The sequence below is a fragment of the Mus caroli genome, chromosome 2, assembly GCF_900094665.2.
Source record: "Mus caroli chromosome 2, CAROLI_EIJ_v1.1, whole genome shotgun sequence".
Lineage (NCBI taxonomy): Eukaryota > Metazoa > Chordata > Mammalia > Rodentia > Muridae > Mus > Mus caroli.
Window position 1 is genome coordinate 138,591,928 of NC_034571.1, and position 19,432 is coordinate 138,611,359.

At 40.3% G+C, this 19,432-nt stretch overlaps 1 protein-coding gene across 2 annotated transcripts in view; it reads right to left on the reverse strand.

Moving 5' to 3' along the window:
• Ralgapa2 (Ral GTPase activating protein catalytic alpha subunit 2) overlaps positions 1 to 19,432 on the reverse strand; it is a 269,644-nt gene that overhangs the window by 153,150 nt on the left and 97,062 nt on the right. For both annotated transcript variants that reach the window (XM_029473906.1, XM_029473907.1), the window contains 3 exons: positions 17,191 to 17,288; positions 13,465 to 13,555; positions 11,983 to 12,159 (listed from right to left, as the gene is read on the reverse strand). In XM_029473906.1, the coding sequence (XP_029329766.1) occupies positions 11,983 to 12,159; positions 13,465 to 13,555; positions 17,191 to 17,288 (366 nt within the window). The remainder of the gene's footprint in view (positions 1 to 11,982; positions 12,160 to 13,464; positions 13,556 to 17,190; positions 17,289 to 19,432) is intronic.

The window sequence follows — 19,432 nt, forward strand, 5'->3', positions numbered from 1 at the left end:
GCAGGTGGTGTCATAACCCACTGAGCAATCTCGCCACGGGTTGGTATCCATCTGTCCATCTATCTATTATCCTTCCTTTTTTTTTCTTTTTCTCTTTTTTTTTTTTTTTTTTTTTTGAAAAAAGAAAAGTAGTTTTTCTTGAGTGCCAGAAATGCATTTAAGGCACCTGCGTGCTTGCTTACATCATAGCAAGTGTATTTCTCCTACACTCTATTGAATAATCAGTAGCTAGCAGCAAAAAAACATTACATGATATTTTCTTACTTCTTAAGCTTCTGAATTTCTTTGGGCAGTGAATACTTCTTCCACATACCCTTTCCTTACAGTTCTGCCTCCTCATTGCCCACATACCCTTTACACACCCACAGAGAGGTGTATTCTCCAAACCTTCAGCAGCCGAGACTTTTCATTCTAGTTTTCAAACTCCTACTCTAGAAACTGCCCAAATCTGGCTCTGTGTACAAAAGCTCAGCCCCCACTGTGCTGAGCCTCCAGCCCACTGCCCTTTTCTTGAGTGGACCAGCTACAGCATTTAATTTTCAGTTCCCAGCAGCATTTGATTTAGGCAATTAGACCTCCTTTCTGAAATGCTTCATTTTCTGACCCCAGGGATGACATATCCTGGTTTCTCTCTTTTACCAATTCTCCATCTCCTGGGCCTTCAAATACTCCATGACCCTCAAGACACTTCTCTCCTCCCTCCCATCATCCTTTACTCAGTCTCATATAGAATAATGCCACAGATTCAGATGTCATTCACATAGTCACATCTTTAAATACCTATTTTTTGTTTGTTTTCATCTCTTCAATCAATTCTACACTCATTTTTAATACAATCTGCTCACACAGGATCCAACCTTTGACCTCACAAATACTAGACCAGCATTCTACCACTGAGTGAGCCTTCCTGACAGCTCCACATGCTCAGGGCTCAGTGGAAGCTTGGTCCATGTAGGCATGATGCCTGCTGAGGTTCATCATGCTCTGAACACTGGTATTTTGTATTGTAGGCTAAGGCTTAAAAATTATTTATTTTGCATGTGAGTATTTGTGTATGTGTGTAGATATACAGAAGCCCTGTTAGACATGTGGATGTCAGAGAACAGTTTGCAGGACTCAGTTCTCTCCTACAATATGAGTCAGGAATGAAGTTCTACTTGCTAAGCCAACCAAAAGCTGTATGTATATATTTGTTGTTGTTGTTGATACAGCATCTTACTATACAGCCCAGATTGACCCCCAATTTACTTTGTACCTCAAGTTGGCCTAAATCTAGCCTCTTCAGTCTTCTGAGTCCTGAATTACAGAGACATGTTTCCATACCTTGTTGCAGGATATTTGATCACACTATGAACTCCAAGATTGTGTTATTTTACTGAAAAAAAAAAATCTGTTCCTAGTTGTGGTGTGGCTCAGCCCTTAGTACAAACCTTTAATCCCTTTGGCTGGAATACAGACAGGCCCTTAGTACACACCTTTAATTCCAAACAATGAAGTTAGTTTGTAGAAGAAAGCACCTTTGTTTGAAAGTGCTGTCTAATTGAGTGGCAGACAAAGTGATAAATCAGAGAAATATTTGACAGAATAGATATGCCCAACTCTCATGAAAAGAAAGAAGAAAGAGAAAAGGGAAGGTACTTAAGGAAACAGTGTAGAGAGAGAAGGTGTAGGCAGCCTGCGCCTAAAAGATGGCGCCAGTCTCTGGTACACCTTTGCCTTAAACAATGACACTGCGCAGGCGCTAGCCCGAATTTGGCGCCAACCCCTCCCCAGCGGGTGCATGTAAATTAAAGTGCTGGCAGACTGACCAATTGCAGGAGGACACATAGCCCTCCCCAGTGCTGGGGTGTATATAAGGAGTCCTCCCTGGGTTCCTGTAGCATCGAGGCGTTCCTGGAATAAAGCTGTTGAGAAGAATCTGACAGTGTTGTGTTTTTCCTTGCAGGACGAGGTGAGCACAACAAGAAGGCAAAGTTTTACTGGGACAATTGTACAGAGACAGGTTAGAAAAAGAGAAAAAGGAGTCAGAAGATTAGAACAAATTGCTAAAGTTAGCAGTCAGAAACTGGGAGAAGCTAGATCGAATCAGTCAGCTTGAAGAGGAGTTGGAGCCAGAACAGCTGAGTTGAACTGGCCAGCCAAAATTCAGAATAAACTAGAAAGGGTGAGCTTATTCAGCAGTAAATCTCAGAGGCTGAAAACATTCTAGGCCTAGATAAGATGCTAGCAGCTTCCAGGACTAGACCTAGGTTAGTAGAATGGTGCAGTAAGCCTTCAAGACAACAACTGCTTCAGGAGAATAAAAGTTACTTTTATAACACCCAGCTTATGCTTTTTTCTTATTCCTGGAACTCAAACTCCAAGAAATGATTTCCCTAAAAACTCTCTCTTGCTGAGCTCTAACCTCTTATCTAATCTAATCCCTTTGTTCCAAAGACAGCATTACTTAGCTTCAGTAGTTAGTACAGTGGGGAATCACTGCTGGGAAACACTGTCATCTACTTACTTTATCTTCTACAATATAGTCAGCAACTTGTGGGCAGTGAGAATTCTTTTTCTCCTGTTTTTGTTGTTGTTTGTTTCGTATTTTGGGGGATTTTGCTTGCTTGTTTTGCTTTTTTGGACTCTAACTCACTCTTTACCCTAGACTGGCCTAGAATTCCCCTTATAATCGAGGCTATCCTAGAACTACCAGCACTCCTCTTGCCTCGGCCTCCCAAATGTTGGGATTATAGGAAGTAGAGTCACTGTGCTCAAATATTAATTCCCAAATCAATGCACTGGCTTCCTGTGTTCAGTCCATCACTGCCTCCTATTTATGTAGGCCTAGTATGGCTATCCCTCCAATTACAATGATTTCAGTCAAATTGTCAGGGATACTGACAAGAGTCAATGCTGTTCTATCTAGAACGTCCCATCTTCTTTGCTATCTCTAAAAATTGGTTGTTACTAACTTTCCCTTGTCACCTGTGCCCTGTGGAATTACTTAACAGCTCTTTAGATGTGGCTTAAGGACTTGAGGGAACAAGTGGGGCTATCTATATTTGTTAACTAGATAAGCACAACTAGCAGTTCTTGAAAGTCTGAAGGCTGTCAGAAACACAGAAGCCTAAGAATCGACTGCAGCAGGATGGTTTTAGAGCCTTGAAGATATGGGCACAGGGGAAAAATTCCTGAATAGAACAGCAATAGCCTGTGCTGTAAGATCGAGAATCAACAAATGGGACCTCATAAAATTGCAAAGCTTCTGTAAGGCAAAAGACACTGTCAATAACAGAAAAAGTCCACCAAGATTGGGAAAGGATCTTTACCTATCCTAAATCAGATAGGGGACTAATAGCCAATATATATAAAGAACTCAAGAAGGTGGACTCCAGAAAATCAAATAACACCATTAAAAAATGGATCTCAGAGCTAAACAAAGAATTCTCACCTGAGGAATACCAAATGAGAAACACCTGAAAAAATGTTCAACATCCTTAATCATTAGGGAAGTGCAACTCAAAACAACCCTGAGATTCCACCTCACACCAGTCAGAATGGCTAAGGTCAAAAATTCAGGTGACAGCAGATGCTGGCGAGGATGTGGAGAAAGAGGAACATTCCTCCACTGTTGGTGGGATTGCAAGCTTGTACAACCACTCTGGAAATCAGTCTGGCAGTTCCTCAGAAAATTGGACATAGTACTACTGGAGGATCCCGCAATACCTCTCCTGGGCATATATCCAGAAGATGTTCCAACCAGTAAGAAGGACACATACATGCTCCACTATGTTCATAGCAGCCTTATTTATAGTAGCCAGAAGCTGGAAAGAACCCAGATGTCACCTCAACAGAGGAATGGATACAGAAAATGTGGTACATTTACACAATGGAGTACTACTCAGCTATTAAAAAGAATGACTTTATGAAATTCCTAGGCAAATGGATGGACCTGGAGGGCATCACCCTGAGTGAGGTAACCCAATCACAAAAGAACTCACATGATATGTACTCACTGATAAGTGGATATTAGCCCAGAAACTTAGAATACCCAAGATATGAGATACAATTTGCGAAACACATGAAACTCAAGAAGAACAAAGACCAAAGTGTGGACATTTTGCCCCTTCTTAGAATTGGGAACAAAATACCCATGGAAGGAGTTACAGAGACAAAGTTTGGAGCTGAGATGAAAGGATGGACCATCTAGAGACTGCCATATCCAGGATCCATCCCATAATCAGCTTCCAAACGCTGACACCATTGCATACACTAGCAAGATTTTGCTGAAAGGATCCTGATATAGCTGTCTCTTGTGAGACTATGCCGGGGCCTAGCAAACACAGAAATGGATGCTCACAGTCAGCTATTGGATGGATCACAGGGCCCCCAATGGAAGAGCTAGAGAAAGTACCCAAGGAGCTAAAGGGATCTGCAACCCTATAGGTGGAACAACAATATGAACTAACCAGTATACCCCGGAGCTCATGTCTCTAGCTGCATATGTATCAGAAGATGGCCTAGTTGGCCATCAATGGAAAGAGAGGCCCATTGGTCCTGCAAACTTTATATGCCTCAGTACAGGGGAACGCCAGGGCCAAGAAGTGGGAGTGGGTGGGTAGGGGAGTGGGGGGGGGGTATGGGGGACTTTTGGGATAGCACTGGAAATGTAAATGAAGAAAATACCTAATTAAAAAAAAAACCCTGAACTTCTGCCAAATACATATATGCACGTGTCCACTCAACTGAGCTATCTGTATTATGTTTTCTTATTCTTATTAGTATTTTTTTTGCCTATCAATTAATGGCAGTTTATATTCATATTTCTTCCTATGAGAATGGTTTTATCAGTAGTATCTCGTGTCTTTTTTTTTCCCAAATTTTGCTTTATATGTCTGGAGGCTGGGAAGTACATGTAAATGTAGAATTATTGCTCTTGCTGATAATTTCTACTTTAAATTTTACCCAGCTGTCCACCCACACTACACTGGTGGTCTTCTCTCCTTTAAAGAACTCATTTACATTTACTGTGGTAGCTAATATGTTTGACTTATTTCTAAATCTTTATGCTTTCTGTTTAAGTCACCTTTGCTCCACTTCTGCTTTGAGTCTTTGGTGAGAATTTACTGAGTTCTCCCATTTCTGCTAGCATTTTCTCTCTCTAATATATTATTTTCTTATTTATGTAATTATTCCAAAATTATTCTAGCATTTACCCCATACAAATAAGAGTGGACTGATTTCTGCATTTTTTAAAGGCCTTGTCTAGGCAAATGAAGCAAATCTCTGTATGCACCTGAGGAGGGGCTAAGAGAGTCAACAAGGATCCAGAGGAGTGAATCTGAAAAGCAGAAAGCAGGGTCAAGATGGATCCAACCACTTTTTGTGCTAGTGATAGAAGGCTCCCCAGGCACGGAGACAAAAGAGTCAGCAAGGATGACAGGTGGTGTCATGGGAAGGCTGTCCATGGAAGCACTGATGTTTCTTAGGGGAAAGCGAGACTATTCCTTCCAGAGGAACACCATATACTCCGTGGAGAAGACACATTAACATGTATAGCCATCCAAACCAGAATTTCCACAAGCCATGTCTGGAAAACTGAAGGCACAGAGGGTGAAGTGTAATTGTGGGTCCTCTTCATTTTCTGACTTTTATTAAGCTTCAGAAGAGTCTCCTCCTATAAAATCAAGTACAGTACCAGGCAGCTGCTGTTTGCAAAGACATGAGGATGCTTTAATGAATGCTTATGAATCAATGTAAGCCCTCAAGTGAATAAAGAGCATGATATAACATTTATTTCTTTCAATAAGATTGCCTTATTGCTTCAATTCCTTAGTGGTAGGTAAGAAAATTAGGTGACTCATAACCTTGCTTCATCCTAATTCCCCAACTTTATGAATGCAGCCATACAAAGTGAGACCAGCCCCAGCATCCCAGTGGCACTGCTGCTTTGCTGAAGTGACAACTCCACATGCATGAAGGCTGGGTACTCACTCACCACCTGCACTGCTGTGCCTCCACCAACCAGACCCTCAGTTTCTAAGGATCTGCACAGAAAATCTGTTTCAATCCTGCTTTGCATTCAGGAATCATTCTTGTCTCAGAGATTAAAATCGTAGGCAACATCCCCCACTATCAAAATATGTTGAGCTCTTTAGAAGGTTTTCAAGTGACTGTGTTCATTTTTCAATATTACTGTGAAGATTTTAATGAGCTAAAGTGTTTATGCCCAAAATTATCCGGCTGGTGGCATGAGTTCCAGAACAGATGCTGACATTTTACATGTAGACGGGTCCTCAATGAAGGAACGCTTGATTAAAAATGGGGATTTAAGAGATTTTAGAAAATTCCATGTTCACCTCCAAAATACCAAATATTTGCTTTAATTTCATTAGCAGCCTAAGTCATTTTGTTTCTAAATGTTATAGAGGCCTTTAAAATTACTAAAGTATGAACTCTTAAACATATGTAAAATTTTACCATCTTTCTCCAAATACATGATTATAGCAGATAAGTATAAAATTCAGAAATTTGAAAATATTGAACAGATTTTTAACTGGCAAATGGGTACTTATGACCAAAGGACCAGTTAATACAGCTGTAATTTTACGTAGTTGACAAGAGTTTGAGCAAAGCAAAGCCCTTTTCTTTGAAAATAAATGCTATCACCTCTCAGACTCTTGTTAGCATCTTAACTGTAGGGATAGAGAAGCCAGGTGTCAGCTCAGGGATCAGAAGATCAGGATACAAGTTGGCATTATACTGCATGGCAGCCTGACTTCCCGCCCTCCCTCATCTCCTTTCATTACTATTCAATCTCAGTTCAGACTTTAAAAGGCAGTTTACCCATGCCAGTGTAGCTTTTTACTATTTACTCTATATTATTTCATGATATACAAGCATATCAGAGGCTGGCAAAACACCAAAAATATGTGTGATGACAGAGAACACGGATAAACTGTTTCTACAAATCAACTTCAAGGTAAGGGAACAGTGTTCAATTCACATCTACAACTGTAATTAAAGGATTTCCTGTAAGGGACATTTGGATGTAGGTCAGTGATAAATACGTTAACTAAAAGAAACTACATTACATGATGATTTTAAGGTTAAAACTTAATTAATACTTTTAGCTAAATAATTATCTAAAGTATAAAGCATATATGTTCATTGGTTTGAGTTACTTACTAAGGCTTCTCTTACTCACACTGTCCTGATAGTTAGGGGCATTCTGTGCACACAACAGATAATCTGCCTTCCAGACTGGAGGGCATAATCCATCAGAGGAAGACACTGGCTCCACCCAAAGTGAGGCATCAGCTATCTATTATCAGATCTTATATTAAATCTGATAAGGACCTAGAAAGGAATGATCATCAAAGTTGGACTTCCTCTTTTGGGATCCTAATTAGTCAAATAATTTTTAAAGTTCCCTTGATTTTGAAAGTTTTAGATTTGCTGAGGTTGAACTATCACCACGTTTCTTAGGGTCAGCCCTTGGTTGCTTGTTTTCCTTTGTCACTGAGAAACCCTCTCTACCCCAAGTCTGACCATAGGTGGGGTTTTTACTTTCTCTCTCTTTCTTTTACTTTTCTGGAAGACATTTTCTTTCAAGTGTATTAGAGTCTCCTTTTCATATTTAAGAATTCTATACCTTTGGAACTAATTTCAGGCATGTGTGAGATAGGGATTCTATTTCTTTTACCCTCTATCAAGAAGACCTTCTATCACATACCACAATCCCACACCGGGAAGGATTAAGTTCTGAAGTTTCTATCAAATGCTTTTTGTCTAGAAATCCTAGGGCTTTAACTTTCATTATATAAGCTACAGAACATTTATCACATTATCAGAGATAATTCTTGGTTGTAAATTCCTAAGAGATCAGTAGCTGTGACTCATCCATCTTTTTTTGTCACATGTACGTGTGTGTGTGTGTGTGTGTGTGTACATTTACACATGTGTAGAAGCATGTATGTGAGTGTGAGTGCATATAGGGAATTGAGGTGGACATTGGTGGTCTTTCTCAATCACTCTCCACTTTATTTATTGAGAAAGAATATCTCTCTGAACCCAGAGCTCACCAGTTGCACTTAGTCTAGGTAGCCAGCTTCCACTGGAGCCCCTCATCTTTGTCTCCGGAGAGTTGGGATTACAAATGACTAGTATACGTGCTTGGTTTTCCTGTGGAATTTAGGCATCCAACTACAGTCTGTATGCTTGCATGACAAGTGTATGACAAGAACCATCTCTTCAGTCCCATGCATCCTTTTATATTTCTCACAGTATCTGAATCTATATTTCTAGATCAAAAGTTTCTCTGTTAACTAAAGGATAAACTCAGAAACAATGCTAAGTGTAGAAGCAGAGCCACAGATACACCACACTTCTGAGCAGATGTGATGTGTATATTACTTCATCTTTTCACTTTTTGTACTCTTAACGCTATGGCACTTGGGGCTATGGCATCTTAGAGAGGGACTGCCCTCCTGGCGTTACTTTACTGTAGAAATAGTAAACTCCTCCCTCCCTGAGAGTATGGGCTTTTCCTATGTAAATGAATCAACACAAGCTTCTACCTTGCTTATCTACCTTTGTCTCCCTGAGGGCTGTCTCCTCCTGCCTTTCCAGCACCAATCAACTAGACAGCCTCAGTGTTTACAGTCTACCTAGTTCACTGCTCGCCCTACCCTGCCTCCATTTTCCTGTTGAAAAGACAACAGAGCTTGTTCCCACATTTTTCCCCTCTATTTCTTGACTAAACTTGATGATTCCCTATGTGACACCTGTGTTCAGAGACAATTTCTCCTAATTACCACCATTTTACTTAGATGTATTAATAGGCCTGATTAAACATAGCCCAGGTATATTTTAGAACACTGCATAATAAACTTAGCCATTGTTTTCAGTAACATGAGATGATTTAAACAGCAAGCAAATATTAAAGTAGTCTATTAGCTGACCCCACCCCCCCACCCCCAACTCTGGCCTTCTTCATTCTAAGCAGCTGATAGTGGGTAAGATTATTCAGTGAGAAACATAACAACACTTTTTGTTTGTTTTCTGTAGTGCTGGTGATCAATCCCAGGGCCCCACACATGCTCGGCAAATGCTACCACTGAGCCACAAACCCAAACCCACAGATGGCTTGCTCTTTCTGTATCTCCTAAAAATCCAGTTAACAAGAGTTTTGTTGCTTTCTTTCTTTCTTTCTTTCTTTCTTTCTTTCTTTCTTTCTTTCTTTCTTTCTTTCTTTCTTTCTTAATGAAGAAATTGTTCTCTTAAGAACAGAAAGTTAAGTTCAGAACTGTGATAATCCTTAAACCTCATCATATTACAGTTTGTGCTTTCCACAGCTGACAGGATGAACTCTTGAACTATGTGTACTGAGTCTCCATTTAGTATTTCAAAGAAGAACAAAGTATTTGGAGGAGTTAATCACAACATGGTGCACCATACAGAGTTCTACAGCTCACTACACTAAGCAGTCAGATGCATACTCTGAAATGGGATCAAAACTAATCTTCCCCAAGACAAACAAAAGAGGCACTCATCCAATTTTCTTTCCTTTCAATAAACGTAACTGCATCTGGTTCACCTTTAAGAACATTCAAGTAAAAATCAGCACTAAATCTATCGTACCTTCGTGCAGAAATCTCGTATACACTGGCCCTAAATAAATGCATTAACAACCCTCCAGCAGTTCAAAGGGCTTCCCAGCTATTATTATTCTAGATGTGATATAGTGGGGAATGCAGAGACAGCTCAGCATCCAGAGGCCAATTCTGACTCAGGCACTTACTAGTATTGTTTAATATATGTGGGGGGCAGGAAGGGTGGGGGGATGATTTCCCTGGGTCTCACAAAACAGAAATAGAGGGATTTAGCCTGCTTGCCCTACAGAATTAGAAGTCTTAAATCCTATAGTATTAACATGAGGATCATTACCTATTCTATACATTATTATATAAATACAATTTATGCTGATTGAATGATACTTTAATGTTATAATTCCAAGGATTTGCAAAAAATATCAGACACTTAGGTTAACTTTGATTTTATATCACAATGAAAATTAAAGTTTGCTTGATTAAGAAAAACCATTTGGAATGAAATTTAGGCTTTACTTGTACTTTTGTTGATTTTAGCCCTTAAAAATGGGTTTTTATTTCCTAAGTGCTTCCTGACTCACATCCTAACTGCTGGGATTACAGGTGTGTGCCACCATGCCCAGTGGGAAACATCAGGTCATTTATTTATTTATTTAGGTCTGGGTGGTATGGGTGGTGTATGTACATGGATGTGAGTGCACATACCTATGTGCATGCATGAAGAAGCCAGAGGTTAGGTATCTTCCTCTATCAGTCTCAACTTTAATCCTTTAAAACTGAGCCTTTCATTGAATTAGAAAGCTTAGCTTTTCTGCTAGAGTGGCTTGAGTTTCCAAGATCTACTTGTCTCTGCTCACAATGCTGAAGTTAAAGGCTTAAACAGCTGCACTCAGGTTTTGTTTCTGTTCTTCAATTAATAACTTCTTTATTCAGGAAGAGCAAGTCAAGATCATATTCATATAAACACTGACATTACAAAGAACATGAAAAGGGGAAGAGAAGACAAACCAGCTCCACACCTAAGGCTGCCTCCCCTGCACTACCGTACCACTCTGCCTATGGACAGCTGCTTATGTAATAATCCTCAGGCAAAGCTCCTCTGGAAGATGCACTGCTTCTCTTTAGACAGTTACATTACTGTAAAACATGAAGGCTTCTCAGTAAAGCATTTAAAAACATACTAAGGATGAGATGGCTGAGGGCCCAGCCAAACACCTCCAAATACATGTCATCTATTCTGACCTTTCCCAGGGTTGCTTCTTGGTTGTTTTCCAGATGAAAACCATTTACTGTGAGTTTCTGCAGGATACTTTTTTTTTTTTTTTGTAAAACTGTATTTCCTTAGAGCTAAATCCTGTATACCTGGCTTTTTACATGGGTTCTGGGGATTCAAACCCAGCCCTCAAACTATCACAACAAGCACTCTTACCCATTGGACCATCTCCTCAGTTCCAGGAATTATTATTATTATTTTTTAAAAATGGGGCTAGCATTGCAGGCTGCTGGGAGAAGATAACAGGTTTGAATAGGGCTTCTGGAATCTCACTGATGGGGGTATTCTTTTTTTTTTTTTTAAGATTTATTTAAGGTGTCTGATCTCATTACGGGTGGTTGTGAGCCACCATGTGGTTGCTGGGATTTGAACTCAGGACCTTCAGAAGAGCAGTCAGTGCTCTTAACCGCTGAGTCATCTTACCAGCTCCCACAGGTATTCTTCTATATCTTAAACTGGGTAGCAACAGTCCATTGTTGTTCATTTTATTATTATGACTGATCACCCCACATATATGTTACAATTTTACACTACATGTATAAAATTTTATAATAATTTAAAAAATTAAATAGTTGCCAGGCCTGGTGGAGCTTACCTTTAATCCCAGCACTTGGGAGGCAGAGGCAGGCGTATTTCTGAGTTCGAGGCCAGCCTGGTCTACAAAGTGAGTTCCAGGACAGCCAGAGCTATACAGAGAAACCCTGTCTTGAAAAACCAAAACCAAAACCAAAACCAAAACAAAACAAAACACAAAAAAATTAAATAGTAAGATAGTCAACCTCTTTTCTCTATATGTGTGGTACATGCAAGCTAAATAATAATAATAATAAACAAACCATAATATTTTCTGCCTCCAAAGACCTTGGTAATGGGCACCATCACTTCTTCCTATGGTAGACAGTGGTCATAAGCACAGTAGACTTCCTTCCATATCTGCCTGATTGCAAACCTTTTTTCCATCCAAGGCTAAGAATTCACAAGCAATTGTGAGCAGGTGATTGGAGCTGGAACTCTAATGTGCTTCAGAGTGGCACCCATTACACTGTGCCTGGGGATTTGAGTGGGGAACTCTGGGATCTCCTCTTTGCAGCAATAATCCTTTTCAAACACAATTACCTGTTAAGTTTGAAGCATCAGTAGGACTCAGTTGTAACCAGTGGCGGGCATCAGAGTCAGCCACAGCATCTGTGGGAGTGCTCAGGTCCGGGTCCTCCTCACAGGCCTGCCACGGGCTCACGGGTAGCTCTGCTTCATTGCTGTAGCCCACAACTGTGTCACTACCAGTACTTTCACCTGGCACACAGAGAACCAAATTTTGAGACCACAGCTATATGAAGATAAGGTTCAAAATTATCTCTATGTAAGTAACACTTGCCCAGAAGATAGGATTTGGTCAGGGGTTTGGGTGGAACTTGAAGAACCTGGTTGGGTTCAATAGTGTCCCTGAAAGATACTTGCTTAACAAAACTAAATCTTCCAAGATTAAGGCATTAATAGGCTTTATGAAGTAGTATTCTGGTCATTGTTTTTGCTCAATTATTCTATGAGTTCCAAAGTTACACCAAGTCCTAGTTCCCATTAAGATCCATCCATAACATGAGGAAATGGTGAGAAACAGGAGGAGTATGGTAGTAACTGATTTTATAGCACTGCATGGTTACCCTGCTATTTCAAGACCAGTGTTTAGACTTAAACCAGGCTGCAGCATGCAGGCAGATTCTCGGATGAGGTGTCCTACCACGACTGAAAATTTTCTCCTTTAAACTCTTCAAATGTAATTATGCAGAGATTTTAAGACTTATATAGTTATTTATTTAGTTGGGCACAAGATAAGCCTAGACAAACGGGCTGCTTGAAGCTCCATGACAATTTCCTAACAATGCCCAGTTCACCCACCCTTTCCTCCCACTGCTGACAGCCCCTCAGCTGGGCCATCTCTACTGCTGTCCTCTATCCACTTGCAAAGAACTGACAGTTGTCTCAATAAGTAGATGAGCTATGGGTTAGGTCTCATGGAGCAATCTCTATAGAGCTACAGGCATTAGAGGGGGAAAGCAGTGCATGAGAAGAGCTGCTGGGGTGAAATACCCCAGCAAGGGTCAGCCTGGGTGTGTAGGGGCTGCCACTCTGCTACACTCACTGACAAGAAGGTGACATGAGGACAGGAGAATGCAGCACAGGGCCCAGACCTTGTAGCATATGATAACATCTCAGGATTCCAGTGAAATTTCATTTTCACACACTTGCCCACTGGCTTCCATGTACCTCTCTCTGAAGCTTTGTGTTCCTGCCTGTGGGGACTTTGTGAGAAAGGTAGCTTTTCCTTATGCATCTGTCCACTCCCCTGCATCCCTCTTGTTCTCTCACCTGGATAAAGGCCCAGGGATAGAAAGACAGGCCTCTCAGGTATAGGTAACTAAGGGAAACTGTTTTACCAACTGGATTAACTACATAATTTCTAAGATTCCCATCAAAAATACTCTCCACAGCCAGCTCTTCTCTACTGGCAAGATAACCACTTCACTTAGAAAAGAGGAGGAGACTAAAGCAGGCCTACTCTGCAGCAGGCATTCGCAGACCCCATTTCCTGAAACTTACTTTTCTGTCTCTCCCTGCATCTTCCATGTGTCTGCTGTAAATCATCCTTCAGCTCCAGCTCAGCAGGACTGCTGCTCCTTCGAACCAACATCTTCAGACGAAAAGAAATGCTGCTTTCATTACCAGAAAGTTCAAACTTTTACCAGATTGTTATGTTCCTAGCCTATTTTTAAATAGAAGAAGCAATAATAGTAACAAAACACTGAATACTATTTTCCTTTTGAAGGATATGTTCACAGGCTAGTATAATTAAGTTACATGTTTCTCAAGATCTGAAAGTTCAATTCATATTCTCTACTTGGTCAACTAATGCAGCTGAGTGGATATACTAAGAAGGGGTGTCAAATCCTGCAGAAATGGTTTATTTTGAAGTTCTATTTGCTTCTCTAATCAAATGCACACACAGTCACACAGTTCTCCAGGAGGCCTGAGCTCCCATGAATGTTTGTGTAGGAAAAGTACACACTCCACCCAGACTTTCAAAGGGCTGCTCAGAACCTTCCTACTGATGCACTACAGAACTATCTGACCACTAGTAAACACTGGACCTTATATTAAACACCAAAAAATTAAAAAATCAGGAGGCAACCTGTATTTTCTAGCAATTTACAGTTTGCTTGGAGGGATAAAACATACACAAACTACACAAAAGAAATAATAGTGTATATAAGCAAAATATAGAAATGTACTCAGTGTGAAAAGTATGTAAAATAAAGTGTTACCTTAACTGGCTGAAAGTTAGAGGAGAGTGGTTCAAGAAGGCTATAGATATGAAGTGGTAGAAGCAAGGCAGGAGGGACTCGAGGCAGAAGCATGCACTGGTAATCAGCAAGCTCTATGTACAGGAAAGGGAACACTCGGGCAATCCAATGCCCTGCTAAGAGTAAAGCCAGTGCTATCATTGCTAGTGGCAAGACTGAGACTCAGGACCAAAGTGGCACTTCCTGATTGCTTAAAAATGAAAATACAAATGCTTTCCTGAACAGTCCTCATTAAGGTAGACACTTGAGTTTTCCACAGATTTAGATCAGTCCAATAGGTAACATAACAAAGATCACCAAAAACTTAGGAAACAAATCACCAGGCATAAGAGTACCAGAAGAGAGAGAGAGAGAGAGATCCCTAGATGATTTCAGCAAATCAGAGAGAATCTAGAATTAGGATTTGTGAGCATTTTAAATGCATAAAAGATGAGAAAATAAAAAATGACCAAGTGATGACATTATTAGAGCTCCAAGATATACTTAATACATTTGAACTCAGAAGCATAAAGTACACCAGTGAGGCAAAAGTGCACAAAACAAAACTCTACCTCAAGGGAGGGACTTGAGAGAGCCCAAACCCCTCAAGTGCAAAGCCATATCCAAAGGAAACTCTGCTTGCATTCTGGAGCTCATAGGACATACCTCCAAGGCTTGCTCCTAATGTCAGATTTATTGAACTGCTGAAAGACCGAGGACACTTTTATTGGTGAAACAACCCAGACTACATCCATAGAGCCAAGGAGAATGGATAATGTGAAAGGAAGCTTAGGAGACCTGGAGGGCAGGGTAAGAAAGCCTAGTTTGTTTCTATCTATAATTCTGGAACAAAAGAGAATATTGAATAATAGGATGGCAGTATTTGAAGGCATCACTACAAGATTTCTCTAAAATAGCAGAAGAAAAGCATCCATGGATACCCAGACATAGCATAGAACAGAATGGACAAATGCATACACCGTATGAATCTGTACCTGGATGCTGGATACTCTTCAGTGAAACTTAAGGACATGGACAAAGATCAACAAGAAACAACTAGACAAGATGGAGAAAAGGCATCTCAACAGCACAGAGAGAGATAAAAGAGTCCAAAGACTAACTTCCATCAGAAGAGGTCAGGAGAGAAAGAAAAGGAATCAAAACTATAGTTGTTAAGACGCTGTGGTCCTGTTCAGAGACAAAACACCCGAGGAACAAAATAAAGGCTGATATATTCAGGAAACAGTACATATGACAGAGATGTGGTCTTTCAGATCAATAAAGAAAAATTAGATTCAATAAATGAAACCTAGACATGCAGCTGGGGGGAAGGGCTGGGCCACCCTCTCCCTCCATAAACAAGACACTTCCAGGTGAATAAAAGACTTGAAAGTGTGGACCAAAAGTAAAGCATTTTATAGACTAAAAATAAAGGAATAACTTATCCTTTTGTAGTTGAAATGTTTTAATTTCATAAAATTCTACCATACTAAAAAATGTAGAAAAAGTAGAATTTGTGTTTACCAAAGACACCAGAGTAAAAAGCAGGCACACATAGGGAAGATGTCTGTTATAACAGTCAAAATAAAACCTCAGACAATATTCAGGCTATGCAAAGAATTAATACAAGTAAAGGAAGGAAAAAGTAAACAACAAAAGCCACTGGCTGGCATTTCACAGATAAAACAGCCAATCAACATGGAAATTTAAACTTTCTTAGTAATCTAAGAAATTCAAATATGATATCCCATTCCCATGCATCACTTGCAAAACTTTCAAAAGTATGACAACACAAGGTGCTTGTGAGAACTCTTTTCATTGCTTGTAGAGATATAAGCACTTGGGGAAGAAGCATCATTTTATAGACAAGAACAATCTTTTATTGCTTAATTTAATAATTCTACCTTGACACAGTCACACAGAGAATCATTTGAACATTTGAACATGGAGAGCTTGAGAAATATCTAAGAAGGTACACAGTTGCATCTTTCAGAAAACCAAAGCACTGGAAAGAATCTAAACGCCATCAACAGAAGAATAGGGAAATAATGATAGATTCATAGTGAGCTGTCCTATAGCAGAGAAAGTTCAAATGAGTTCACTGCTATATAATAACATGTGGGTACCCTACAAACATGCAGCTAAGTGAACAACACAGCATCCACAGAATACTTAAAAAACTCAGAAACTAAGTAACATGTTTATGTTATGTTTATGCTTCTGTTATCTCTCATTTGCCTTAACGTACATGCAAATGACAGAGAAAACAAAGCCAACACCATGGGACACGCCTTTAATTCCAGCACTTTGGAGGCAAATGCAGGAAGATCTCTGTGATCTAGCCTGGTCTACAGAGAAACCCTGTCTTGAAAATCAAACATAACAAAACACCAAAGCTAAAACAAACAACCACCACCAAAACAACAACCAAACTGGTGGCCAAAGTAACATCTATGCAATCAAGCTGGCACGTGTCTTTCTTAAACACAGACACACAAGAACTCAACTCTGTTATCTTCCAAGCAAGAGGGACCAGGGAAGGTTTTAAAACAAAAATAGAGGTTATCTTAATGAGCTATAGGCTGTTTCTTTTTATACTTTATATTTGTTTGCTAAATAATGCCTTCTTTACAAAAATGAAACAAAACTACCCCAGATATGCTTTAGGAATACTGATCAGGTACAGCATTCCATGTAAAATACAGAAATGGGACTCTGAAATGGAGGTTTTATAGTATACCTGCTCAAAAGTGAACTGTACAACATGAAATCTGGAAGTATACTCTACCTCATGCTGTATCCCCATCTTTGTAGAATAACTGTATTTTACATACAAAGCAAGTACATTCTTAAGAGACTTGGAGATTATTTGGACCTCTAATCAACCTAAGTGGGAAAAACTTTAACTACCATCAATAAATTCATTGTCATTGTATACTTTATGCTTGGTCATCACAGCAGAGGGAAGTTCTCTTAGAAATCTTACTGTTATTCCTTCATGTTCATGAGTCACATGTCCTTTACTCTCTTCAACAGACTTGGGTTCTGAAGAGCTTAAATTTTGCGAATGTTCTACCTTTTGACCTAGAGATGGGGTAAGAATAATAAAATGAATGTTTCAGAAGGTAAAATAGGAGACAGACAGATAGGCAAGCAGGCAGGCCGGCAGGGGCAGAAACAGACAGATAAACCATTGTACCCAGATGTCATAAGATACATAAAGGTGCTGAATTATGGGTCTGCACTGGCAGCATCTAAGGGTCCAGTCTACACAGAGTGCTGGCCTAAAGCCCACAGTTAGCTTCAGTCGGAGCAGATGGAAAGCTGTTCACTGTGGCTCATAGTTCCACTAGTATACTCCATTAGCCAGGAGCATGCAGCACATCGCTCTGGGGAGGTGAGTGTGGAGACAGCACTGGACAAAGGCTGCCTAGGTTGGCCTGGGAAGCACAAGGAAGGGAATACAGGACAGCTCTGTGTTGATGGAGTACAAAGACTAGCATAAGAAAGCAGAAACAGTGTCAATGATTTAAAAAGGAATACCACCACAGAGCCTGTAAAGATTTAAGAAAAGATCATAAGAGCATCTGATGAGTAATCTGGAGCCAATAAATTTGAAAGAAATTAACAAGTAAAACCAGTTCCTAGAAAAACATCAAACAAAATTAAGAAAATCAAAGTAGTCTTATAGTCCTTTAATTTAAATTTTTACACAGTAAATATTGCATGTTTATCTTATGCTGTTTTAAAACCTGCATATATAAATCATTGTACTACACATATATACTACCTCATACATGCATGTGGTCTGAGAACTTAAAAACCTCCTCTTAGCTAGGCATAGTGGTGCATGACAATAATCTAGCACCTGGAGGCTGGGGAGTCGGCTGCAAGTTCAGGGTTAGCCTGGGCCAATGGAATCCCTTAGACAAGCAAGCAATGCTGTGTGAGCTCTTCGGGAAGGAAGCACACTGCCCTGCACTTAGACCACTGGAGCTTCTCTTCTCTCAGGTGAACTTTGTTAAAACTTTAAAGGATTAAAATTTTGTCTTAGAGGAAAGCCCCAAGAAACTGGTGCATTCTCCCAAATATTTAAGGCAATTTTTTTTCATTGTTTGTTTCTCCTGATAGTTCAAAATTAAACTCAGGGCTTCCTGTATATTAGGCAAGTATTCTACCACAACATATATATTCATATCCCTAATGATCAACACAAAACACTTGAAAGAACAGAAAGTTTTCAGATAACATATTTTCTCATCTTTATCTTTGTTACAATATCTTATTTCAGGGGAGTTTCTAAGGAAAGCTTTCCCCCTCATCTGCTAACTCTACTATCAGAAGACACAGGAGAACCGGTGACAAACCAGACAGGTTGTTTTCTGACTGACTCGTGGGACTAAAGAGGAATGTCTGCCACATTCACAGACACTGTACACAGTGAGATTTGTTTTTCACTGTAAGGTACACTAGCACTGTCTGCAGCTTCAATAATGACTGTCTCCTCACCTCCACACCCTGTTGCTGCAGAAAGCTAGAGAAACCTTTTAGACTGTGCTCTAAAAGGGCGCCTTCCCACCTCAGTGGGCTCTGTGAGCAGCTAATAACCCTCCACACAGCTGGCCAGCTTTCACTCCCATTCCAACCCCTCCAGCTCTTCCCATAGCCCGGACCCCCTGCCTTTTATGCTTTCTCTCTGCCTTAGGCCTTACTTAGTGTCTTTCCTCTGGGAACACTGTATCCCTCCTATTCCAGTCACTTCAGACTCCTCTCTAGACCGCAGTCTATTGAATAGCAGCCCAGTCTCACTTCCAGAAGTCACACTCTTACGGTCAAATCAAAAGGCCAGCACCCGCACTGGGGAGACCGCTCAAAGGTAAAGGGCCTGCTGTGCAAGCATGAGGACCAGAGCTCTGACCCCCAGGAGTCGTGGAAAAAGTAGGACGAGGCAGCATGGGGCTGTAACCTGGGGCAGGGCAGAGACAAGAAAGAGCTTCTTTAGAGCTCACTGGTAAGCTTTCAAAGATCAGCAAAACGTTTCGCGTCTAAATAAGTGAATAGGTTGGAAGTCATCAAGGAAAGATAACACAAGTCAACCTTTGGCCTCCAGACACGCACATAAACATACTAGCAACACATACACCTACCTTCCTTCCTTCCTTCCTTCCTTCCTTCCTTCCTTCCTTCCTTCCTTCCTTCCTTCCTTCCTTCTTCCCTTTCTCTCTCTC